Source organism: Lutra lutra, chromosome 4 (assembly GCF_902655055.1).
Source record: "Lutra lutra chromosome 4, mLutLut1.2, whole genome shotgun sequence".
Taxonomy (NCBI): Eukaryota; Metazoa; Chordata; class Mammalia; order Carnivora; family Mustelidae; genus Lutra; species Lutra lutra.
The window spans coordinates 157,593,905-157,621,715 of NC_062281.1; the positions used below are offsets into that span (position 1 = coordinate 157,593,905).

The window sequence follows — 27,811 nt, forward strand, 5'->3', positions numbered from 1 at the left end:
ACTATGACTACATAGTAGGGCAAGGCAGTGACAAAAGAAAGCACAGGGCAGTGGGAGTCCAGAGGAGGATTTTGTAACCCAGACTGCGGTAGAAAAAGGCTGCCTGGTGTAGATAATGCTTGGAAAGATTGCCAACAAATCTATCAGAGTTAGCCTGGCAATAGCAAAGGTCAGGATGAGGAAAGGTGATCTGGGCTAAGGAATAGCCTATGCAAAGGCTCAGAGGTGCCAGACATGGAAGAGGGTGGAGGAACAGCAAAATAAGTTTTCCTCATTGCTCAGCTATTCTCTCTCAGGTCTTAGTTTAGGTCCTGGGGTTATAGCACTGGTGGCAACTATCCCACATGTAAATACACACCTAAGACTTAAGTACCCACAAATGTAAAAACATATATGGAGAACCTTGAAAATATTATGTTATGTGAAAGGAGCCAGACACAGAAGATCACACAATGTATGATTCCATTTATATAAAATATCAAAAATAGGTAAATCCATAGAGATGGAAAGCAGGTAAGTGGTTGCCAGGGACCTGAGGGAGGGGAAATGTGGAATGACTGGTTAATGGGTACAGGGTTTCTTTTGGGGTCAATGAAAATGTTTTGGAATCAGATGGATGTGATAGTTACACAACACTGTGAATATACTAAGTGCCACCAAGCTTGTACACTTAAAATGGTTAGTTTAATGTTATGTAAATTTTACCTCAATTTAAAAAAATGTATGGAAGTCCATAGACATATTCATTCTACAAACATTTACTGAATGTCTTTCATGTGCCAGGCACTGTACAAAGCACTAGAGATTCTGGGATAATTTCTGCCCTGAAGGTCTCATACATGTAAGTAGAAACACAGATATGAACCCATGCAGACAAAAACACATGCCTCATGAAGACATGCAGGCATATTCACTTAACGTTCATTTAACAAATATTTATTGAGTGCCTACCACATGTCAGGCAATAGGCCAGATGCTGGGCCTACAGTGGGGAACAAATAGACATAATTACTGTCCTCATGGCTTAAGGACACAAACACATAATCATCTACAGAGGCACACCCAGACTGAAGTACACAAACACACACATACCTCAACAAGGACACAGCCAAAGTCTACCAGTCACATATGTTTTGGCTGGAGGAAATGCACGGTAACACGCAGACAGGCGAGCGTAACCCCCCACACTCTCTGACATGCACACACATCCCTCATGCAATCAACGGGAGTTCCATGAAAAGTCAGATTAAAACTGGCTTGGGATTTCAGAGCCTTCTCAGGAGAGGGGAATAAAAAGGCTTCAGTAGAAGGGCCTGGAGCACTGAGGAAAAAAAAACCCCCAAGTCTCACTTAAGTGATTTTTGGCAGAAATAAAATTAACGGCGAGACTATGGACCGCTGACAAGGTGCTCCATCATGCTCTGCTGTGTGAATGTGTTTCTTATACATGTTGTTTTCATTAGCACTTCATTTGATAATGATAAATGGCATTTTCATTTGAAAGGAAAATATTAAAAAGTTCTGATTTGCAAGAGCAAGTTAGAATAAATGATATTATTATGTCCTGTCACTTGTTTGGCTCAGAGAAAAATAATAATAATGATAACAAAAAACCCCAACAGCCTTCCCGGCTGAAGAAACAAGCATTTTCTTTCTCTAGCGGGCCATTTGCTCACCATCAAATCTGTCCTTGGTGCAGAATCTGTTGAAAGGTGATGGTTTAGGAAGGTGGGGGAGAAATGCTAGAGACAGCAAAGGCCATCAGGGTGACCTTGGGAAGTCCTCTGCTCCTTGTGGGCTCAGATTGCTGAGGGGGCAGGGATTGCTCATTGGCTGAAGCTCTGTTGGGACGTGGAATGCACTTTCTTGGATTTGGGTCAGATTTCAGCTTTCTCTCTACAAGGTTATAGAAGCCTGGCTTCCTCTGAACTTACTTCAAGGACCCCAAAGTCATGATGGTTGACCAAGTCACTACCCAGCTACAACCAATGAAGGGCTCCCCATCACCCACAGGATAAAGTCCTAACTTCTTAGCCTGGCGTCCAAGACCTTTGCCACCTTTTCCCTGCCCCTAGCCTTAATTCCCACATTCCTCCACTCTTACCTTTTGCTCTAATTACACTAAACTCCATACTATCACTTGCATATACTTTCCTTTCTACGCACATGCCACACAGAGTCCATGGACATTTCCTCAAATGAATTCCTAGTCATTTTAATATTGCCCTGTGAGACTTTGCCTAAATTGCCTTCCAGGAAGGGGCTTCACTTATAGGTTCCCAAGCCTTATTTTTACATACATCATCATAGGTGTGAATACATGAAATGGCCTGGTGAAGACAAAAAGCTATAAGTCACTGGCGTGGTAGTATAGTTAGTGTGAACAGTTGTGGTGAAAAGGAGCCCTGAGGCTGTAGCTGGACCTGGCCTGTACAGGGCCTGGTGTCTTCAAAACCTCTCTGGCCTTGCCTACTTGAGTTCTCCCTTGTCTGGCTCCCACAGCACTCTGGACTACTCTGCCCTATCATCCACCACATCTTAATGTCTGCAGTTGTCTGGGTCCATGGTTTTGCTCATTTCTTGCCCCTAGATGGGGAGCTTCTTTAACATATGGTTTGTTTCATGTTCTCTTGGTGCTCCCAGGGTCTGGCTCAGGGGCTGCTCAAAGTGAGTGTTGTTAGATAATCAAGTGATTAGATGATGGCATGATGGCCTCTCTAAGAAGGACCTTTCACTTCAACCTAAGCAGAAGTTGTGAAAGTTGAAGCCTGAGGAGAACTGTTGTTGTTTGGGTGACTTTGTTCCCGGTATTCCTTCATATCAATAATGTAACCTTTCTTTTCTCCAGAGGTGAATCGGAGTCAGATAAGCTTATTTGAAAACCTTGCACATCTCAGCAAGGGTCGATGACATTATCATGCATTGGGAGATTTCCAACGTCTGGCTCAGCCCAGGTAATGGATGAGTTTCCCTCCTGTCTCCTTTGCAGCAGAGGGAGCTTGGCGTGAAGGGTGTGGCTGAGTCTGCTGCCTCTGGATGGAGTTAGAGCTGCTCAAGGTCAGTGACTACAGTAACACAGGACTTTGGTCTTTCTTCCTAATCATTTGACCATCTACTACCTCATTTGATGTCCTCCAAGAGCCCAGTTCAAAGAACATGAAGTGAGCTCCCACTAAGTGCCAAGTACCCTAGTGGGTACTATTGGCAGAAGTATGACTATTTCCATTTTATACGTAAAAAGCCTGAGGTTCAGAGAGGGAAATAGTCTTGCCCAAGGTCACATAGTTGGGCAGTAGCTGAATCAGTACTAGACTCCAGGTCAGTCTTGTTCTTACCTAGGTTAAGTGTCTCCCTCTCCCAACATATCATAGGTATTCAGCCCTGGAATGGATACTAAGGGAGAGAAAGGGCTGAAATAGTTGTGGATATTGAGACGGAGAGTTTGTAGCCTGGCTGACACTGAAGATCTCCATAGCTGGCCTCTACTTCTGTTTCCTCCCTGCACATTCCCCATCTTGGTCAGTACTCCAGTCACACCTAGTTCTCTAATCTGGGCCTGCCACTTCTTCACTCCACATCTTTGCTCAAAATATCTGGCAGGCTTTTCTATCATTTTCACCTGTTAAGGTTCTTAGTATCCTTTAGGATCCAGCTCATAGCCCATCCCCTCCAGACTTGCCAGTTACATATGGTTTATCTCCATAGCACTATGAGCCTTGTGGGCATGAATTTCTCTAATTCACTCTTGAATTAAATCTTACAAATAATAGGTGCTCAATAAATGTATATGTAATGACAATAACCATAGTATGTTCATTATTAACATTGTAATACTTGCAAAATTTGTCTAGAATGCTGTTTCTCAAACAATTTTGGGTCACCTTCTCCTTTGAGAATCTGTTACTGGGACACAGACCCTCCTGCCACAAATATACAGAGGAGTCACATCTTATGCGGGGGTTGGATTCTAAAGGTCTGTGAGGCAAAAATCACACAGAATCAAAATTATTCTTGAAAATCCTTGAATTGCTCCTAAATTTCAGAGTACATTGCCTACATAGTAGTTAGTTGGTTCACTTTGGGAGCCATGTAGTATAGAAAAGCCTTACTTTAAATAATAGGATCACCATCCACACAGCAAGATGCTTACCTATGAAAGGGGCACAAGGAAAGTCACACTTTTTGCAGGATCAGCCGATCTATGCCTGTACATACAAGTTTTAGCACCACCTTCAAGGGATTCATGGACCTCAAAGCTTAGGCATGGACCTCAAGCTAAGAATTTTTGATATAGAGCTTTCGGGGCACCTGGGTGGCTCAGTGAGTTAAGCCTCTGCCTTTGGCTTAGGTCATGACCTCAGGGTCCTGGGATCAAGCCCCTCATCAGGCTCTCTGCTCAGCAGGGAGCCTGTTTCTCCCTCTCTCTCTGCCTGCCTCTCTGCCTACTTGTGATTTCTCTCTCTGTCAAACAAATAAACAAATAAAATGTTTAAAAAAATAATTTTTGATATAGAGCTTTAAATGTGTATAGTGCTTATCACATGGTAGCTTATTTTAACCCTCAAAGCCATCCTTTGAAATGGATTCCATTGAAATTATTCCTACTTTATAGATGAGGAAATTGAGATTCTTAGAGACAAAATGAAATTTTTATTATTTAAAAAATTTTTTTTTAAATTTTATTTTTATTTTTATTTTTTTTATTTTAAAAATTTTTAATAAACATATAATGTGCTTTTATCCCCAGGGTACAGGTCTGTGACTCGTCAGGTTTACACATTTCATAGCACTCATCATAGCACATACCCTCCCCAATGTCCATATCCCCACCACCCTCTCTTGTCCCCACTCCCCCCAGCAACCCTCAGTCTGTTTTTTGAGATTGAGTCTTTTATGGTTTGTCTCCCTCCCAATCCCACCTTCTTTCATTTTTTCTTTTCCTACCCCCCAAACCCCCCATGTTGCATCTCCACTTCCTCATATCAGGGAGATCATATGATAGTTGTCTTTCTCCGATTGACTTATTTCGCTAAGCATGATACACTCTAGTTCCATCCACGTCGTTGCAAATGGTAAGATTTCATTTCTTTTGATGGCTGCATAGTATTCCATTGTAAATATATTCCACATCTTCTTTATCCATTCATCTGTTGATGGACATCTAGGTTCTTTCCATAGTTTGGCTATTGTGGACATTGCCGCCGTAAACATTCGGGTGCATGTGCCCCTTTGGAGCACCACGTTTGTATCTTTAGGATATATACCTAGCAGTGCTATCGCTGGGTCATAGGGTAGCTCTATTTTCAGTTTTTTTTTTTTTTAAGATTTTATTTATTTGTCAGAGAGAGAGGGAGAGAGAGCGAGCACAGGCAGACAGAATGGCAGGCAGAGGCAGAGGGAGAAGCAGGCTCCTGCTGAGCAAGGAGCCTGATGCGGGACTCGATCCCAGGACGCTGGGATCATGACCTGAGCCGAAGGCAGCTGCTTAACCAACTGAGCCACCCAGGCGTCCCTCTATTTTCAGTTTTTTGAGGAACTTCCACACTGTTTTCCAGAGTGGCTGCACCAGCTTGCATTCCCACCAACAGTGTAGGAGGGTTCCCCTTTCTCCGCATCCTCGCCAGCATCTGTCATTTCCTGAATTGTTAATTTTAGCCATTCTGACTGGTGTGAGGTGGTATCACCTTGTGGTTTTGATTTATATTTCCCTGATGCCGAGAGATGTGGAGCATTTTTTCATGTGTCTGTTGGCCATCTGGATGTCTTCTTTGAAGAAATGTCTGTTCATGTCCTCTGCCCATTTCTTGATTGGATTATTTGTTCTTTGGGTGTTGAGTTTGAGAAGCTCTTTATAGATTTTGGATACTAGCCCTTTATCTGATATGTCGTTGAGACAAAATGAATTTTAGTCCAAAAACTTGTCTCTTGTCCAGTGATTTTGCCCAAAGATTCCCCATTTCATTGCCTTGATGGCCACCTTGAAGGGTTGGATTGATCCTCGATCCACTTGTCAATAGAAAAGGAGGATGTGTGACCTTACATTTGTTACCTAACCACTCTGAAGCTCAAAAGCTGTTTGTAAAATAAAGATAATAATATCCACTGAGTAGTGTCCTTGTAGGATTAAATGAGCCATTAGATGTGAAATTGTCTGGCAGGGTGCCTAGGATACTGCAAGGGCTTCCTAAGGGTTAGCTTTTCTTTTCCATCTCTGCTGGTGCTCCTGGGAAATCAAACAGATAAAAGCCTTCCTCTGCACAGTGCCATCTCCCCTCCTGACCTCAAAGTTCTTCAAAGAGTTGGAGTCCTATGCAAAACTTTACTTAAGAATATGCAAATGCTTTTCCTTGTCTTTGAAATTTCTGGATTCCTAATGCCATTTATTGAGCACTGAGTGGAGCAGAAAAGCAGGCCCCAGGGGTTTGTTCCATCACATATTTCATGTGACTTTGGTCAAATGTCTTCAATCAAAAAAACGTTTATAGAAACACAAATGCCTTGTCCAGGCTTTCAAGACCTTTCATGAACCTCTGCTTGAACCCTCCAATGGCTGCCCATTTCATTTAGAGTAAAAGTTCAAGTCTTACAGAGGCTTATGGAGTCTGTATCAGTCAGGGTACAGATGGCAAAACACAATTCACACCGGGTAATCTAGTAGAGATCATTTAGTGCAAAGAGTTTGTTACAAAGGTGTTAGAAGTGCTGAAAGAGTAACTGAAAAGCTGAGGCAACTCTGAGATTAGAAATGCAGGGACGCCTGGGTGGCTCAGTTGGTTGGACGACTGCCTTCGGCTCAGGTCATGATCCTGGGAGTCCCGGGATCGAGTCCCGAATCAGGCTCCCAGCTCCATGGGGAGTCTGCTTCTCTCTCTGACCTTCTCCTCGCTCATGCTCTCTCTCACTGTCTCTCTCTCAAATAAATAAATAAAATCTTAAAAAAAAAAAAAATGCAGCAGCTGCGCTGCTACTTCCCTAAGAGATGGAGGAATAAAGGGAGGATACCATGTTACTAGAGCCCAAGGGTTGGAGCCCAAAGCTTGGTTGGCATGTCTGTCAGGATCTGGAACCATGGGGAGTTGTGGCTCCAGCTAGACAGACCTCTTGAACAGAGAGTGAGAGATATACTTAGCTTGTATTCCCTCCCTCTCTAATCTCCTACTAGTGCCTCCCATTGGCCAAACCTAACCAGGATCCAGAGGGCAAGGAAGCAATATGGAGAAGGATGAATATGAGATGAAACCAGCTATTGATGGCACAGGACCTTTACCATAAGGCACACCCCTCCCCACTCCCCTATTATGTCTCTGGACTCATGTCCAAAATCTTACACTTCACTCACCATGCTCCAGTCACATTGGCCTCCTCAGGATTCCTTGGGCACTGTAGCCCTTTGCATTTGCTATTCCTTCCATCTGGATTTTGACCATGGGATAGCCGCATGGCTCCCTTCCTTGCTTCTATCTCTTTCTAAGTGAGGCCTTCTTTGACAATCCTGATTAAGTTTCCTCCTCCCCTTCTGGTCTTCCTTATCTCCTTGTAATATTCTTCTCTCTAGCTTTTATGACCATTTAAAAGTCAGTGTGATGTATGTATGTATGTATTTTTAGTATTCACCTCCTCTCTTTAGAATGTGAACTCCATGAGAGTAGAGATTTTTGTCTGTTTTGTCTACTGTTAGAGCCCCAGTACCTAGAACAGTGCCTGACAAATAGTGAATACTCAGTATTTGTTGAGTTAATGAACAAATGAACCAAAATTCAAAAAAATCCCCTCAATGTATTCATTTATTCATTCAATAAACTCTCGTGTGGTGGAGGGATTGGAGCAGGAAAAGTAAAGAAGCCCTCTGAACAATTAGGATGCACTTCTGTTTCCCCATTCATAAGGCACAGGGGTGGAGTGGGAGACCTCAAAGGACACGTCCAGCCTCATCATTCTACAAATCTTAGAGTATTTCCCTGGCAGAAATACTTGGAAGATAAAATTAATCCTACCCTTAATCAGCGGTTCCCATCTCTGCACGTGACTTGTCAGGGGAACTTTTCTCTGATGCTCACACGATGTGGGAACTTGTCACATCTTCCATCTCTGAGAACATCCTTACCTGAAATTGAAAGGTAAATATTTCAGTTGTGAGTCTCTCTGTCATGACTCAAATAATTTTAAAATTGCTTAGATGTCTTTGCCTAACAATGTTCAGATTGTTCTAATGCCGGGGAAAACGGTAGTTTTAGACATAGTAATATTGATAGCAGCTAGTAATTTCCATGTATTTCTCACAGTTATTGGCACTGGGAGGATTACGAAGGAGAACGTTTTACTTATTAAAAAGACATTCTATGTCAAGGGCCTAGCATGGCACCTGGCAGTAGAAGGTGCTCACTAGATGATGATGTTTGCAATCATTATTTTCATAGAGGTGGGCTAGGAAATGCTAAGCTTATTTCTGGGATATATATATATATATATATATATATATATATATATATATATATCAGCGATCTCAGCTCAAGGGGATGTTATCACTAGTAGACCACCTTAGAGACCAGAACAGGCCCACTGCAAGAATAGCAGAATGTTTATAGAAGGGGCACCTGGGTGGCTCAGTGGGTTAGAGCCTCTGCCTTCGGCTCAGGTCATGATCTCAGGGTCCTGGGATCGAGCCCCGCATCGGGCTCTCTGCTCAGTAGGGAGCCTGCTTCCTCCTTTCTCTCTGTGCCTGCCTCTCTGCCTACTTGTGATCTATCAAATAAATAAATAAAATCTTAAAAAAAATGAATGTTTGTAGAAAAGAATTGAAGGTTTATGACTAGGGGTCAGTGGATGGACAGCTCAGAGTTGGCACAATCTTTCTCTTATTCATTCAGCAGATAGTCTACAGTGCCTTTTTGTGAGACTCAACCACCACCCTTGCCCTTTAGCAGCTCTCTATCTAGTCCAAAGGACAATATAACACACTGTTAGTATCAGTTAATGGGTCTCAGTGCAATGGTAAAAGAGGGTCCAGGGTATTTTCATGAGTCTTTAGGACATCAAAGATGTTTCAAAAGTTACACATTGGATGAAGCCCAAATTTTGTTTTGCCACTTTCACTTACCAGTTCTAGCAAAAAGGGAAGAGGAACTAATACAGTAAGCAATTATCATAGCATTTAAAAGACTATATTGTTTATTTACATGGATTGTAGTCATTTTTATTGTCTGTCTCCTCCTGGAGGGCAGGGGATTTTACCTCTTCTGTTAACCGCTTTCTCCCCAGCATCTGAAACAATGTTGGGTGCATAGCAAGCCCCTGATAAATATTTATTCACTGATAGACTAGACCACATTAGGCTACTGTACAGGAAGAAGGAATAAAACAGGGCCCTGGTCAAGAGAAAGAAGCTGGAGGAGCCCTGAAGTCTTTAAAGTCAATGGGGCACATGGTGTTGGGGGTTGCGTGGTGGGACATAAAGTGGCAGTGACTAGAGGTGTGGCCAGATCCTAGAAGTCTTGAATGTCAGGCCAAGCATCTTGTCCTGTGTTCTAGGGCCTTAGAGAGACACTGAAGGATTTTTAGCTGGAGTGAGGCCTTCTCAGACTCCGGCTCCATGACCTTCTCTTTCTTTCCAAAGAGTTCTCCAAGTTTCTACCATGTCACTGGTTTTATTGACTTGCCTAATCTTCATCAGGAGTTCTCGGGCCAGCAAAAGTTCTTGAGCAAGGGAAAGGGATACAGTTATCTGCTCCCCCCTTCCCTAAATCCAACTCAACCTAACCCAAGCCCACATTCTTCCTGTAATTAAACCCAAACTCCAGCTAAAATAGGCAAATGTTTTAAAATAGTAACTCAAGAAGGATGTTTTAGTAATTGTGTGATGAGGATGTCAGAACTCTGTCATCTCTCATTGCAGCCTGAAGGACAGCTGGAAAGGAAGTCACTTTGAGGGATTTTAAAAGATGTGTCCAATTCTTGGTGTGTATGAGGATGATGACAACTGGATGCCAGTTTTGGGGGGTGGGGGGGTCAAATTTTGTTTGGTGTGTCTGTGCTACCTGACTTGTTTATCAGGGTCTTTAAAAAAATTAATATTATTATTTTTAAAGATTTTATTTATTTGAGAGAGAGAGAGAGAGACAAAGATAGCAATAAAGACAGTGAGAGAGAGAGCACAAATGGGGAAGAGAGGGAAAAGAAGGCTCTCCACGGAGCAGAGAGCCTAACTCAGGGCTTGATTATCCCAGGACCCTGAGATCATGACCTGGGCTAAAGGCAGACGCTTAACTGACTGAGCCACCCAGACACCCCAAGGTAACTATTCTTAAATTTCCACTTGTGAGGGGCAAAGTTGCCTTAGATGTCCCCTCCCGTGGGCTCTGTGACAGGAGGGATGAGGCAGATAACCTTGGAATAGGTAGTGACACTTAGTAGAAAGAGTTCATGAGCTTTGGAGTCAGACAGACTGGGATAGAATCCTACCCTCCCCACATCCAAGCTGTAGATGCTGGAAAGGTTATGGGACTCCTCTGTACCTCTGATTTCTTACCTGGAAAGTGTAAAAATACTATGCACTTTAAAGAGGTGTTGGGAGGATCATAGAAAATGTATTAAAGCCTTGGGCTCCTAGTTGGTCCTCACAAAAAAGCAGTCATTTTTATTACCTCTGCTCTGAGATCCCAGACCCCATGCCTGGGGCAGGCCTGGCCATATTAGCATGTGGAAGTCTCTCTTTTTCCCTGACCTGCTTCAGCTTCCCTTGAGCAGCCCTGGGCAACTTTCTGAAAATGATGGAGGAAATGTTGCCACTGCCCAGCCGGTGCAGACCTGGAACTCCAGCCTGGCTCTCAGGTCACCGAGGTACATGGGACTGGTCAGCCTGATTCAGATATCTTAGTCCTTCCATAATTCCTCTTGGGGATATCCTGACCTCAAGGCAGGAGTGGCTACAGTTGTGTTCGGTTTATATTAACTCTCCCTGAGCAGAGAAATGAGATGCTCAAGTCTTGGCAGAGGAAGGAGGGTGAGAGTTAATGGCCATGGCAGGAGTAGGCAAAGCAGGTCCTGACTTGGGGGCCTCAACAGGACAGAGATCCCGTGTCCAGGTACTTTTTGGTCAGCAGGTCACTTAACATCTTGTCTTATCAAATGTCAGGAACTTGGTTGGCATCTTGGTTGGGAAGCCTCAAGCCCTGCTAGGAAATACCTTTTAACTTACGCCATGGCAAAATAGCCCTTGCTGATTTTAACCATATTTAACATCTTTAAATACAAACCATTCCTAGCTTTCCCTTTTGCTTAGTCCACATCTTTAACAATCTTGTTTAAATGTTCACTGAGCTCTGGCAGTGACTCTTCTGTAGGTCCCTGGCTAATCTCACTTGAATCTGAAGACAATGGTACAAGGTAAGCAGGTCAGAAAGGGTTATCCCTAGATTATAGATATGGAGTTCAGAGAGGGAGAGATGCTTGCTAGAGGTCACATACCTAAGCCTGGCAGAACAAGGAGCCAAATCCTCAAGTCTTAACATTACTCCACATTTTTTATTTAGAAAGTTGACAAGACTAGTGAACTCAGTGGCCTTGGAATAAAACCCACATTCCTTACTAGGGTCTGCAAAAGCCTGCAAATAGCCTTATATGGTCTGGCCTTGTTCAGTAGCCCAGCGTCTGCAGGCACCTCTGTTTCTCCCCTGTTCTTCTGCCCCTCTGGCCATCTGTTATTTCCCAGATCCCCTTAAACTCATCAGACCTTTGTACTGATGTTCTTTGCCTGGCTTTTCTTCTATAATGACCCCTTCTCATCCTTCAGATCCCATTTCAAAGTCTGAGGGAAAAGACCTCTACCAAAGTACTACCCAAGATACCCTCTGTTATTTTCTTCCAGGGCACCTTCCTTCCCAGCCTTTATACACTCTAATTATTTATTAAATGAGCATATGGATGAATAGCTAGGTACCCAAGGTGTTTAATTAAGTTAACTTATTATTCATTTATTTAACAAATATTTTTTGAACAGCTACTAAGGTCATTCTTTCAGGAGCTGAAGTTATAATAGTGACCAAAACATTTTCCAATCTTAGCACGATGGGGAAACTTTCTAAAGGACAGAAGAAAAGCAAATGGAGTTAGTGTCACTGCAAGGGTTTGGGTTGAGCAACTGGTAGGACAGTGCTGCCATTTGCTAAAATGGGGAAGAGAGCAGGTTTGGTGGGTGGGAAGGTCAAATGCTATTTTTTTAAATTAGGTTAAGTACGAGACGCACTTTAGACAGTCAGGTGGAGATGTCAGCTTGACAATGGTATATATGGCTCCCAAGTTCAGGGCAGAGATCTGGGCTGAAAATACATTTGGGAGCCATCTGAACATCAATCATACTAAAAGCCAAGATCCCGGATGAGTGATACTGAGGAGTGAATGTAGTTAGAGAAAAGGTCCAAGAACACAGCTTTCAACATTCAGAGGTCAAAGAGATGAGGAAGCAACTGAGAGGTGGCCAGAAAGGTAGGTTAAGGAGTAGAGTCTTTGCTTGAGAATGATGATGGGGGATGGGGTACTGGAAGTTTAAGGAATGAGGAGAGAGCAGGAAAGCACTATCTAGGAGAGAAGGAGTGAAAAGGAACTAGAGAAAGGCTGCTCCTTCAGGCAGTTTTGGGTGTGAGGCTGGTGGTTTCTAATTTAGAGGGAGCCTGATCAGCATTAATATGTACTTTCCTCTTTGCTCAGCTGTGAAGGTGCAGGTGAAGAGAAGATGAAGAGCTAATGAGTACAGGGGAATGAGGGCTGGTGAGGACAGTGAGAATGCCTGCAAGGCAGGGTTCGTTGTTCGACCATAGAGCTTACACTGGATAGGAAGGAAAGTGAGGACAGTGAGGTGGAGGAGGGGAAAAGGGACAGTAAAAGGCAGTTGAAGATCCCAGGAGGTTGAGTCTGTTGACTAGAGGGAGTGGGAGAGGAAGTAGACATTGATGGAGATGCTTGAAATGGACATTAAGGTGTTAAGACCTGAGGTCTGATCAGGAAGGGAGTAATGAGGTGGAAGGAGAAGCAAAGGCTGAGGAACTGAGAAACCAGGATATTGGAGGAATCATCTGTATTCATGTTGAAATCATCATAGCTTATGATGGACTAGTTTTGGAGAGATTCAGTGTGGTTTGGGGGAGTACAGGAGATGAGGTACGTGGCTGGTGCACAGTTGGTTCTCAGTCAATGTCCTTTAGTCATTTTATTTGCTTGGTATTTGTTCAGGGCGCTGGGGCTTCTCCCTCAGTTGCTTCCAGATCAGAACTTCCTGCCGGGCCGTGGCATAGCTTGGTGGGTGGGGACGGGGGTTGGGAGACACACTTGGGGCCTGAGCTGGCCCTGAGGGAATGTGCCGGTTCCTGTGCTGAGGCTGCCCCACAGACTAGGGTCCAGGCCCTCTGCTGGCTGCAGGCTGGACTCCCACCAGAGCCGCATGCCTTCGGCTGGGCAGCAGCAGCAGCAGATGGTGAGAAGTGGGTGGGCTGGGGGGGATCTGCAACTGATCCCACAGTTGCCGGATTAATGAGGCCTCATGCCCGCCTTCTTTTCTGCAGTGTGCCAGCCGACAGTAGCTTCCTTTGCTGGGGTGGGTTTGTTTGTGGGAAATTTTTTGGCAGTGAAAGCTTAGCACCTGATGAAAACTTCCTCTCCCCCTCATTTCTCCCGCTCCTCTTGCTCCTAGACTGGTTCTATGTATTTTGGGGCCTCCAGCCTTCTCCTGGGGTTCCTTCTGGAGTCAGCCTGGTGGAGCTGAGATCACATAGACCTGCTTCTGCATTTACAAATGGGGAAACTGAGGCCTAGAGAATGTAATCATTCATTCTTAGCAGGAGGCTCAGGAATTCAGATACATTCTGTGCCCTTCCAGTGTCTAGCTACATAGACTCCATGAGTGAGAATTTGGATGGTTCATATTTGAGATTCAGACATATAGAAGTATATCTGATGGGTATTGAGGCTATGGGGATAGGGGCATTGGCAGCCAGATTACAACAAGGACAACAGGGTTCCAAGAGGAAACATCACTGATCACTGAAAGTGGTGAGGAGGAGGTCTGGCTAGCTAACAGGCTCAAAGACAAAAGGCACTAGTCATGGGCCTTCTTAGCCCACTCTGACCTCCCCAACCCTGGCAAATCCAAAGAACTATTTTACTAAGTCACTAGGGGTCTAAGCAATTCTGTGATAGGACCATTCCCAGCTAAGTAAGATAAGAGAGAGGGAGGGTGCATCCCTAATGAGGAACAAGAGTGAGAGTGAGCAAGTGAGAGAGAAATGTGTCCAGCAGATCTGGAGGTGAGCAAAGACATTGAGATATTCCAGTCAATGGTGTGGCAGGAACAGAGGCCACAAGGAGCATCGGAGGTAAAAAACAGGTCAGTACCGCTGGATGGGGAGCCCTTCGATGCAGGGCAGACTGATATAGGCAGAAATAAAGCAAGGGCACTATGGAGGCAGATGGGGATAGAACTCCTAGAAGTGGGGATACAGGCTTTTGTAGGGGCATTGAACATCTAGGGTGGGTCTGAAGACCAACAGGGTCTCGTCAATGCGAGAGGCACAGGCAACACCCACGTTGGACAGAGTTATAATCAAATTTAAATCAGTGAGGCAAAGGTGTCTAACCTGTTCCACATAGTGACATACATTGAAAAATATTTGTTTGTCCCAACAGGGTAGGGGGACAGGCTGTTTGGGGCCAGAAATAAATGGCTTGAGAGCTCTAATGGCCTGGGTCCTCACCTGGCTGCTCAGAATGTTGAGGAAATAGAATTAGTACCTCAATAAGAATGTGTTCACTTGTCGGGAAGCTCCGCAGTAAGTTATGTATTTTTTCTTGTGTAATAAGAAGCACAGGGAAGATAACGCAGGACTGCTATAGCAGCTTAGAGATGCCACTGAGGACCTAGGTGTCTCATATGTTTCTAATCTGCCATTCATTGGCAGATGTCTTGGATGTTGCCTTCAGAGCTGCAATATGGCACCTGTAGCTCCAGACATCACATCAGCATTCCAAGGTGGAAGAAAGAAGACATGGAGGAGGAGGATGGAGAAGAGAAAACAGAATGTCAGCTGAGTTTGCTCCCTTTTAAAGAGCTTTCCTGGAAGCCTCACCAAGGACTTGTTACATCTCGTTGGCCAGGGCTGTATGATGTGGCTACTTTGAACTGCAAGGAAGACCAAAAGACGTGTGAAAGCTAGGCATTTTGTTGTCTAATAAAATAAGGGTACTGTTAGAAAGAAAGAAGAGAATTAATGTTTGATGATCATGGACTATATTTTATACTCCAGCCTCTATCCTTTGGAGCCTGGAAAAAAAAGTCCACTGATGTCTTTGGACCTGCTGACTTTTCTCCCTATTTCTCTACCCAACCAGCTCATGAGATCCCAGGAATGAAATTAAAACGGTGGTGGCATCTTTTTTCTGGGTGGCCTAGTTTGATGAGTGGGTGGGCAGAGGGGCCACCATACAGAACTCGTGCTCTCACTGATGTGAGGAGGTCAGGATCTGCCTGGACCGGGCATTGGCTTCTCCCACAAGTATTCTTTCTGTAGTCCCTGCTTTGTGCTTGGCTGGTACATTAATTTCCTAGTGCTGTTGTAAGAAATTACTATAAACTGAGTGGGTTAAAGCAACACCAATATATTCTCTTAGAATTCTGGAGGTCCTTACATTTTTCAGCTTGTAGAAACCGCTTGCAACCACCTTCCTTGGCTCGTGGGCCCAACTTTTGCTTCTGTTATCACATCTACAATTGACTGATCCTCCTGCTTCCTTCTTGGTGCCCTTGTGATCATATTGGGTTCACCTAGATAATTCAGGATAATGTCTCCATCTTAGGATACTTAACTTTTGCACACATTTGCAAAGTCATGTTTATCATGTAATAAGGGAACGTAATCTCAAGTTCCAAAGATTAGGACGTGGATATGTTGGGGGGCTTTATTCAGCCCACCACAGTTGAGCACCTTCACTGACATTCTTTTTGTGCCCAATCTTGGGCTGCAAATAGGTCACAGTCCTTGCCTTTAATGAGCTTATTGTTTAGGGGTGAAGGCAGAGATGTCAATAGCAAATTACTATGCATGCTAAGGGAGGCAAGCACAGGGACTTTGGGGGCCCCAGGGAGTGGTACATAATCTGATTTGGGAAGTCAGGGAAGGAACTCCAGAAGAGATGGCTTCCATGCTGAATTTTGAGGAATGTGTGAGAATTAGTCAGAAGAATAATGATGAGATGATGAGGATGATAGCAAACATTTGTATTGTTTTTACTATTTGCCAGGTTGTGTTTTAATCACTTAACAGGTATTAATGCATTTGATTCTTTCATTACCACATAAGGTGGGTACTTCATCATTGCTATTTTATAGAGAAGTAAACTGAGGCTGAGAAACGATGATCCATTGGCTGGAATGTGGGTCCTTCCCACTATTCGTAAGGTAAAGATCAATGTCCTTTCTGTGGCTGGCAAGGGCACAGCCCAGCCCAGCCCTGTCACTGGGTTCCTTTCAGCAGAGCCTCCTCTCCAACTCTGGCCCTTTGCACATGCTCTTCCTTCTGCCTAGGATGGGACATGCCCACCTCATCCTTCGGACCTCAGCTCAGATGCCCCAGAAACAGGGCTCTCCTTGTCCTCAGATGAGCAGTTATCCTTATTACTCTCAAAGCAGCCTGTACTTGACTTTAACAGCATTCATCCCTAGCTGTATACAAACATCTCTTTTGTCCCCTTGTCCCCTCTTTGTATCCTCAGTGCCGTAGAGTAGGTAGTCAATAAATATTTGCTCAATCAATGAAAAACATCACGGAAAATGAAAGTCTAGCAGAAAGCAGGAGCAAGACCATCAGAGACTATCTAGTCCAACATCTTCTCTTAGCTTCTGGGAATCTGAGGCCCAGTGAGGTGCAGTGACTTGCCAATGTCATACAGTGAGTCAGGGGAAGGGCTGAGGATTCTGACTTCTGGACCTGGGTCACTTTCATGGTTCCCAGTGTGATGCTCCTGACCTTGCCCCAGTACCCACCTGTCCGAGTCTGATTCATCTTTCCAGGTAAAGTTGATTCCTAACCATCTCTAGGATGTCTTTCTTATTACACCTTAATCTCACCCTTCCGTGTCAAAGTCACACTTGACTGTCTTTTTCTCTGTGCTCCCCAGACACCCTCTAGCTTTGCTCTTTTCTTCAGTGCTCTGCTTGCATTTGAGCCTTCCAGTGTAGGCACTGCATCTGATTCCTCCCTCCCCAGGGAGGCATGCACACAGCAGTACAAGTGTGGTGTGTGAAGTGTGAAGTGTGTTCTGAGATGGGAAAGGAGAGGGATATGGGATTGTCCAGGTATCCTTAACCCAGCCTGAGGGTCAGGGAAAGTTCTCAGGAGGCAGTGAATCATGAGCTGAACAAGCAGGAGTAGCCACGTGGATGATGCATGTGTTTGTGTGTGTTTTGTGTGAAATGGGGCCTGTGGTGGAGTGTGGGATGGAGGGCATTTTAAGGAGAGGAATCCTAATGTTTGTAGGATGGGATAAGGAGCTAATTACTTGGGGTGGGGTTGGGCAACCCAAAGTCCTTTTATCTCCCAAGGATTCAAATGAGGAGGTGGAACTGACTTCCAAGGGCTTTCCATAGCTAACTAAGCAGGCAATGACAGGCCAACTGTGTGACAAGTGGGGGAAGGCTGCCCTTTACAAAAGGTCTAATTGGATCCCTTTCTCATCTTGAGACAGAACTTATGAGTCTTTCTTGTGTCTACAGTAAAGACGAGTAGGGCTTGGGGGTGGCAGTTTCTTCTGCTATCCTCCCACTGTTGCCTACCTGAGCTCCTTAGCACCTGTCTCTGTCCCTTCACCAACCCCGGGAAGGCCTGCCTCAGCTCCATCTTGCCTAGCCACTTCCCACTGTACTCCAGAGCTGCTCAAGCTGCCTGCCTTGCCCCAAGCCCTTGCTCGGGGCAGGTCCCCCAACCCAACTTTGCCAATGGGCCATGGTGCATAGCCATGACCTCAGCCCTGGCTTTAGCTATTTGGACTGGGTTGGTCTGTAAGAAGGAGAATTAATGGTGCCAGCAGCCTGTGAATGCCAGCTAACCAGGGCCAACACGGTCCTTCCTCTCTGGAATTGGAACTGTTTGTTTACGGAGAGTTGGTCTGTTGGTAAAGGGACATAATGGAAGATTCACAGCGAGGAGGTGCAATGGCAGAGTCACTGGAATGGCCAGGCACCAGAGGGGACACCAACAGGGTCTATGGTTGCTGGCGGGCATTTAGAGCCCCTGATAGCATGTGGTTGGAGTCACTGTGGTATTTTTTTTTTAATTTTTTTATTTTTTCAGCATAACAATATTGATTATTTTTGCACCACACCCAGTGCTCCATGCAATCCGTGCCCTCTACAATACCCACCACCTGGTGCCCCCAACCTCCCACCCCCCACCCCTTCAAAATTCTCAGATCGTTTTTCAGAGTCCATAGTCTCTCATGGTTCACCATCACTGTGGTATTTTAAGAGAAGGTCAAATTCCACGAGACTGAGTGAGATTTCCAAGTGCTTTTTCTCACATGCATCCTACTACTGCCTCCTTCCTTGAGGTTTCTTTGTTCTTTACATCTACCGGCACCCGCCAAACCCACTTCCCCTGGCAAAGGGTCTGGCCCAAGATCCTTACCTTTGGGAATCTTTCTGGCTACAGTTTTTTCCCTACTCCTGTTGACCCTTGAACAGCATAAGTTTGAACTGTGAGTGTTCACTTATACATGGGTTTGTTTGTTTGTTTTATAGCACCATATTTTCTTTTCCTTATGATTTTCTTAACATTTTCCTTTCTCTGGTTCATTTTATTGTAATAATACAGTAGATAACACATGTAACATACAAAGTATGTGTTAATTGACTATGAGTTGTCACTAAGACTTCTGGTTAACACAGCTATTAGTACTTAAGTTTTTGGGGAGTCAGAAATTATATATGGATTTTTGACTGTGGTGGTTGGTGCCCCAGGACCCATGTTGTTCAAGGGTCAACTACTCTTCATCAAGGGCCAGGAACTTGACATGTTTTATCACTCATCCTTATTGGACCGGAAATCTCAGAGACATGAAATGATTTACCTAGGGATCCAAACCTACAACTTTCTTTCACTAGACTTGTTGTCCTTCTACCAGGCCATACTCTCCTTCTGTTCTGGGTACCAAAATATTATTTCACTCCCTGCAGATTTTCAAAATTTCCTGTAATTCTCTTTCCAGCACAGAAACTACCTGGCATGGCTAAAAAGTTGTACCTTGTCTTTGTTACAAAAGTCTGAATTTCCTTTCTTTTGCTTGTTTGTTTCCTATTATTATCCACGCACAGTGCCGTACACTAAATAGGCTGAAGAAAAAAGTGCTGAATATGTTTATTTATCACCGTGTCCCTGAACTCAGTGCCTGGCATGTGGCAGGTGTCCAGAATACGGATTCTAATATAGACAAGGCTTAAGCTGGGTTTCCCACCCCCGGTCTGCCAGACCTCACAGGTTTGTGGGTATGCAACAAATGGTAGTATCACACTGAAAGGCCATTGGTGTGGAAAGATAATGCATTGGAGTCAGACAACATGGGTGTAAATTCCAATTCTGTGACATGCTGTAACACCTTGGGTAAGATATTTAATGTCTCTGAGCCCGTTTTGTCAGATGTAAAATAGGGATTATACTATGCGCCTCCTAGGAATGTTCTAAGGATTTGGAGGCAATATAGATAGTAATAGGAGGTCTCATCATGGTGATACTCTTCATACAATGCCTTCATCTTGTAGGGAGACTTGGAGGGCCAGTTACAAAGGCGACTGAGTTGGTTGGTAAATGTTTCTTACCTTATGGTCCTATCCTCAACTCCTTTCTACCTTACTGACTTTTGGTGGTTTAAATAGACTTGTTCATGAAATCTTCATTTTTAAACCCTGTTTTAAAATGCTCATCAGTATTTAAAAACTCTCATTTTTAGTTTTTCCTTGCCAATCTGTTTGTAAACTAACATTGTTGGATCTGTTTTTCCATTAAAGATTTGGGGATTAGCCCCAGGCACAATGCATTAATGTTATTTCCCTTGTTCCTTACATAACAGGACTCATCTCTACCTTTAATTGAAGGAAGGACAATTTGGTAATTGTTTTGGCTCTAATTATGATAGAACTGGCTCAGAGCCAGGGTGGTATAACTGGGAGCTTTGGGTTCAGGCAGATCTGGATTTGAATTCTATTTTTACCACCTACCTGCTTGTACAAGATAACAAATTTCTCTGAGTCTCTTTTTGCTCTATGTAAAAGGAGAATGATACTCCTGAGTTGGTAGAAGGACCAGATGCTAAATGTATAGTGCCTGGCATATTGGATAGATAATAAATGCTAGTGCTCTTTCTGGAAATAATCTCTTAAACCTCAAGACTTTGGTGGAAACTGTTTAAAATAATTACATGGTTTTCTGGAGGGGCATGTGAGTCTACTTTGCATTTGAACCGCTAGCAGATTAAGCCGGACTTGCATAGGGAAACCTTCCTGTAATTAACCTGGGGTTGGGTGATTTTAAGCCAGTTTTCATTCTGCTGCAGAAACAAAAAAGATGAGACCAAAGAAATGCTATTCCTTTAATTGAAGGAACACTTTTATGTTCTCAGGTCTATTTTAATCTTAAGTGCCGATTATGCATCATTCTCTCCTGTTAACAGACACTTCTGTAAGTGATCTGCACAGAGAGAAATATGATTCTTACATAAATACTGTACCATGAGAAATTATCTTATTACTTAATATGCCAAAAAGCTAATAAGATAAAGGAATGGTACGAGTCATTTTTGGACAATATTAAAACTTGATTTTAGCTCATGGAAATAAAATGTAATTTCCTTTTATTATTCTCCAGGAGAACAAAGGCAGTGGAGGGTGGAGGGATATTATACAGCTGTGTTCCATGAGCTCTTCCTAAGGCTGTGGAATGGATCCAGGCAGGATGGCCTCAAATTAAGATTTTAATGACTCTTCCATTTAGAAAACACAGGTATGATTTTTGAATATGCAAGTGAAAGTAAAACACCCCCTTTCCTATTCAGTGGTACAAATGCTCGCCTCTGTATGTTTGCATGTGTATGTCTGTTAAAGAACAAAACACACAGAGCCTACAGAAAGTAAGGGCAAAACAGTTTGAAGAACAGTTTCCAGAATCACCTGTGGTGAAGGGTGATTAAGTGCCAAATTTTGACAAGGTTAAGGTAGCCAGACACAAATACTGACTGCCTCGGGGCCCCATGAGACTTTGTGAGTTTCAAATGTACTCTTAAATGTTGTTCTCTGGGATTTAAATGTTTTATTTATAAATGAACAAATAATGACTGATCTTGATGAGAGAAATTTAAACAGGAGCCAAGTTGATAAAATCTTCTTGGCTGCAACTAACATTTGGTTACTCTTTGATCTTCTCTGTCAGATGCAGGTCATTTTGATGCTGGTGGTGATGATGTGGGATGGTTACAGATACAAGCACTTTGTGTGTGTGTGTGTGTGTGTGTGCTCTTTTCTTCCTATCAGTTTGACAGAAATAACACTAAGTAAATGCCTTCAGCCTTCCCTGGCATGCAATTTTTCATCCAAGCAAAACATAATGTACCCATACCTTAAAGAAATGTAATAATCTCTGTATTCTTGTGATTTGTTAAAACTTTTCCACAAACACCTACAGAAACTATATAATGTTTGCCTGGAGATTTAAGGTAACAGGCTTATACTCACAGCAAGATGAATTTTTTATTGGATGTTAGGCAGACATGTTATGCTGATGTTGGGAAGTGTTACCGAGAGAGTGTATGTAGAATGGTCTGTTAGGGATATTCTACAGATTTATTTAAACACCTATAGCCATTTATGAAACTTTCGGGCTAGATCTGTTGGAAGCTGAGGAATGAACTCTATGAACTGGTAAGATTCCACCAGCTTCTAATAGTCCAAAAAATAATGTATCCATTTGTTTAAACTGCACTGAAACACCACCTTTAAGGATCAGGTGTGATGATGATTAGTGATAACTCTTGTAGGTTTAGCGGTAATATTTTTAGACCCTTATACACTCGTTGGTGAAGCTCTATTAGTCCTGGAGGCAGCTATAAGTTTATCCTTTTTTTTCCCCCAGAAAAGGAACATAGGGGCTTGTCTTCAAATAAAACTAAAATAAGAACCTTTAAGTTCAACTATGTGAAGTTCAGGCTAACTTAGTTTTAATATTTAGCTTGGTTAATTAAATTCCATTCTTTGCCCTGAATTTAATTATCCCAACCATTGAGGTAATTTAATATAAGAATAAAAAAGGGGGCTAATGAGAAATGGAAGAGAATCTGACCATTCCTTCATCTGGCTCAGTGGGAGCATTTCTTCTGCAAGTGTCAGTTTATGGATGGTGATGGTTTATGGGGTAATATGAATTTTCAATTAGTGAGAAAATGGAAACGAAAGACAGACAGTAGATCATCAATGAGTGATCGTATCAGGAAATCACTAAACAGCTCATCTGTAAAGTTCAGGGCATATTTTAATATGACTTCATGATACCTTAGGCATTTTGTCGCCCCTCTCAGTTGAGCTTAAAATCCGTGTTTTTTTAATACACTGCATAAGTCCTTTACTTAGGGTTTCTATTCAAAGGTAAGAAAGTCAAATATTTGCTAACTTCTATGCAAGAATGAATGCTAAAATAAAAAGGTGACCTTTCTGTTTAGCTGTCATTTCCAACGCAAATGGTCTGTTTCCTTAATACTGCTCAAACTCTCCACTCTCAAGGCTGAGGTGCTGGGCAGTAGAATCAGACTGGGATTCAAATCCCAGCTGGAAACTCGCTATCTGTTTCAAGTTACTTAATCTCATTGTGCCTCAGTCTTGCCATCTGTGAAATGAGGATAGTGCCATCCAGTTCTCCCAGATTGCTAGAGAAGAAAGTGAGAGAATGTAGAGGACACCACACAGCCTGGCAATAGATGCTTTGCAATAGTGACTTCCTTTCTCTGGAATAAGTCACAGATATGTTTATAAATGAATAAAAGACACTTATGTATCCTAAGGCCAAACACAATGTCAAATGTGCCAGCTTGTTATCAATCAGGGTAGTGTTCCTCACTTTAAAGTACCAGTGATTCACCTGGGGATCTGGTTAAATATAGATTTGCATTTAGTCTGAGATTCTGCATTTTAACAAGCTCCCAGATGATGTAGATACTGGTGGCTGAAGCCCAACTTTTTGTTGTATGGAACTAGGGCAATGACTTTTGAATACTGAATTGACTTTGAGAGAATGGGCTAAGTTGCAAAACACAATTTTACTCTACCTTTTTTTTTTTTTGCATTTGTTTAATGATAAAATTATTGGGGAAATCTGAAGATGCTACAAAAAAAAGTTTGAATGAACACATTTAAAAATCTGGGAAGCTCAAATCCATTCTACACACTTTCATTTATTGTCTGGACAGATAAAGTACAAATAATTCAAACACAACAAGATTATGGAAAAAAAAAACATTTACAATACTTTCCCTCAGAAATCATCTAAACTAGCAAGATTAACATGAAGTCATTCATTATAACTAAAGTATACAACTGCCTGGTCCTAAGATTTTTTTTCCTTTTTTTTTCCCCCAAGAGTGAACACATTATAGAGAAGAGATTTTGGCATGCCTTTCCCACTAATGCTTAGCAAATGCATCAAAACTTTGCCAGCAAACTGCGTTCATTCATAGCAGGTGATGTAAAAAGTTTTCCCTGAATGTTGAACGAGTGTTCTCTGAACTGAAATCTGGTGGTTTATTTTTATTTTTTCAAAACCGAAAAGAGGAAAAAAAAACAGAAAAAAAATTTAAAGGAGGAGTCTATGATGCAGCCTTGGTTTTCGTTACCTGTCTACCACTACGACTACTACTACAAAGTTTGCCTCTTCAGTGTGAAAACAACAGTTCTGTCTACATGCACTTAGTGGGTTCAGCATGGGAAAAAACGCACAAAATAAGCACAAGTTATAAATAACCATAACGTTTTATTACCATTAAGACTAAACTTGTATTGAAAAGATTTTATATAACAAGACAAGAAAAGCAATAGCAAATTTAACTATCAACTAGATTATGCATAGCGAGTAACTGTTTCTATTACCCAGGGAAGAGCATGAACCCTTGTATTTTTTTGTTTTGTTTTTGTTTTAAATATATAACCGTACAAAGCACAAACATACTAAAATGATCAGTGCACTGGACGTGGGAGAATGCTCCCTCAAGTCATTTTGTTCCCTTAGCTCTGTTTTGTTTTCCCCAATCTGAATTACATTAAAATAAAGACCCAGTTGTTTTTATTTTTCTACTGTGCAGTAAGAAAAAATATTCACAACAAACATGACAATATATCAAACAATAGTTCTACACAAGTTACCTTGATACCTCTTTAACTGTCACTTAAATATCATAAGAAAACATTTTAAGACATATACAAACAAAACTAGCCAAGTGTTACAACTTATAATAAATTAACCCAAAGAAAAAATAACTTTATATATATATATTTATATTGTATATACACATACACACACAACAGAATGACACGATAATATGCTTCTTCCCATAGTTTAAGTAAACAAATAAGTAGTCTAGCCAATCTAGCTATATTTGATCTCGGCCATAGGCATCATCACATCGGCGATTAAATAAATAAGTGTTTCAAGCAACATAAACAGTGTTTCAAATGTACCAACACAGCCCAGTTCTATCAGCATGGGCTACAAAGTGAATTTGAAAATTCCTTAATGAATTTAAAGCAAATGTATCTTTTGTTTTCCTCTCCTAAACACATTACATTTAACTATGATACTAAGATATGTAAATAATTTCGTAGCACCTACTGCTCAAACTAAGGAATTTTTAGATCAAAAGGAAAATTAATCTTTTTAATTTTTGTTCTGCTGACATCCCATACTGATGACTTAAAGAAAAACTGTCTTTCAACTCATCTCCTTGCTTTTGGGTTTTGACTGTGGGGAACTGTGGTACCCTGGGTAGAACGAACACTCCTTTCCCCTAGTAATTAATAATTTTTTTTAATTATTATTACATGCTATGAAAAGATATGAAGATCATCTGTTTATAGCCCATCCTTCAAAAAACAGTCTACGAATCCAGTTTAAAACACACATCTTGATCTCTAAAAAGTTACCAGTGCAGTATGAACGCGACAAAGTTGTCAATTTCCCCTAAATTAGCCAGTCAAAATATTTTTTTCTCAAATCCAGATTCTCTTGTAAAAATTCTTTATATTTTATAAAAATAGATTTTTCTTGAAACCCATTTTCAGCAAAGAGACCACCTCTTTGGCAACAATGTTAATGTTATTAAATTGTTAATGTCATCAGGTATCCCCCTTTACCCCCATCCCCTAACAGAAGACTGTTTTTAGTTCACATGATATAAAAGAAAAAAGGAAAAATAAAAAAATTTGCAAAAGTTTTTTTTTTATTTTTGCAATTTTTATTATTCCTCTTTAATTTGTGTGGGGGGTTTTTACCAATCGGATTGGATCAACTTTTTTGACAAAAAAGAAAAATCTTTTTTTTCTTTCTTTGAATCCCATTACTTTGTAAAAATTGTTTTATTTTTATAATTATTTTTTTTTTTTTGTTTTTTGTTTTTCTTCTTCAAATGAGCGAATGGTCATCTTAAAAAGACCCACCTTCAAGGAAGGTAGTAAAGTTAGCTGGCTGGGTTAAAATCCCTGCACATCGCTATCTATGTATATTATATTCAACAACGACAGCTATGAAAGAACATTCAATGCATCAAAGGTTTTTTTTTTTTTGTATTTTTTTTTCTTTTTTTCTAAGCATTATAAAATCCTTTCCTGGTACACCTCAGGATAATCCAATGTTTTAATACTTAGGCAACACTGGCTTATAAAGTCCATGGTTGAATATAAGCCTCGAAAAGTTTGTTTCTCTCTCTTTTGTGTGTGTGTGTGTGCGTGTGTATGTGTGTGTGTGCGCGCGTGTGTTTTGTTCGTATATATTTATATATATATTTTAATAAGTAAGGATGGGAAATTCAGGACTTGTGGGCTTTGTTGGTTTTAAAGGAAACTTGCAACACTCGGTCTCCTAGGCGGTACCCGTTGAGGCTGGCAATGGCCATGGCTGCCTCATCATAGTTGGTCATGGTGACAAAGCCGAATCCCTTGCACTTGTTGGTGTTGAAGTCGCGGATGACCTTGACGTTGTTCACTGCGCCAAAGGGACCAAAGAGCTGCCAGAGGACACTCTCGTCGGAATCAGGGGACAGGTTGTAGACAAAGATGCACCAGCCTGTTCCCGTGTGACCAGGGATGTTCATTCCCACAAGGCTTGTCATCCCGTCAATGGTGATTGGGGAGAACCTGGGGGGACAGGCAGAAGGGGGGACTGGTCCAGACATCAGTCTGACCACGGATAACACACAGATGCACAGACACAGACATGGGGGCAGAGGGCTGAGTGAGTGTGTTTGCAGGAGAGTCTTCAGGGTTTAAAAACCAAAATGCAAAAACTAATGTCTCTGGTATTTTTTCTGAATGGAATGGCTAAAACGGCTAAGGCCCATATATGCCAAGAAAAAGGCTAGATCAATTCCTAATAACTGTAAGGAAATCCCAGAGCAAGGCTCTATCACACTTCTACCACAGGATACTTCTACCATAGGATATCCCACCCTGACCCTTATCCTCCCACCCTCCCCACAGCACACAGTAAGCTCTTGGGAGGAGCGGCTCTATATTATTCATCTTGTTGCTCTACTTATTTATTCAGTGAGGCACGTATGGGACTATCACAGACACTGACACATAGAAAATACTCAATAAATACTCATTGCACAAGTGAATAACATTGGTGGCTATCAATGCTTGGGAGATTTTATTTATTCTTGAAGCCAGATTAGGGGATGGCCCTAGGAGTGCTCAAGTCTACCATCTTTGCAGTCCCCTGACTTATTGTTGCCAAAATCTCTTGATATTTTGAGGAGAGAAACACATGAGAATGAACAGACATACCTTGTTATTAATCAGATGGGTGGCTCATGTTTCATTTAGCATCTATTCAAAGGAGTTCCCCAAAAAATCCCCAAGCAAGAATACTAAAGACATATCACTCCTTGATGCTATATTATCTGGAATTTCTAAGCATCATTATAAAGCTTATAATAATATATATAATTATATGATATGATATATAAAATATATTATCTTCATTTCTAAGCATCACAGGAGTGAAATTTCAAGTTGTTTGTGCATTTATATGTCTTAAATTAGAAAAGCTGAAAACTGTTATTTGCCCTATTACAACTACTTTTGTATTAGGCTTTGAAATCTCAGTTTTCATGTTATCTTGAAAAGGAAAACAACTCTTCAGAGTCTATTCAAGGTCTGATAAAATATATCTATGTGTGATTCATAATGGATACATTGGGTTAGGTTACCAGTGCCTATAGCAGAAAAATATTTGTTAACATTTTGTTTTATACCAAATATATACAGGCATTTGGTCCTATCCATTGACTACTGTCTTGGTTTTCACGTGGTTGGGCTTTGGTTTTTATTTCTGAAAAAAGGGAGGAGAGGAAGCAAAAACTGGAGAGAGGATGGGATAAAGTGTTATCTAGGACTTTTGGTTGTCATTTTGGTTTGGTTTTTGGTTTCAGAGGTGGGGAGGGAAAGAGAGAATCCCAAGCAGGCTCCACGCCCAGAGTGTAGCCCAATGCGGGGCTCAATCTCACAACCCTGAGGTTATGACCT

The 27,811-nt window shown here is 42.0% G+C and overlaps 1 protein-coding gene across 6 annotated transcripts in view; it reads right to left on the minus strand.

Annotated features, from left to right (window-relative positions):
* Positions 1–23,387: 23,387 nt before the first annotated feature.
* Positions 23,388–27,811, minus strand: part of ELAVL4 (ELAV like RNA binding protein 4) — a 145,805-nt gene continuing 141,381 nt past the window's right edge. For 5 of the 6 annotated variants that reach the window (XM_047728351.1, XM_047728352.1, XM_047728354.1 and 2 more), the window contains one exon: positions 23,388–26,461. In XM_047728351.1, the coding sequence (XP_047584307.1) occupies positions 26,092–26,461 (370 nt within the window). In that variant the 3' untranslated portion in view covers positions 23,388–26,091. The remainder of the gene's footprint in view (positions 26,462–27,811) is intronic. The other variant, XM_047728353.1, reaches the window with a different exon arrangement.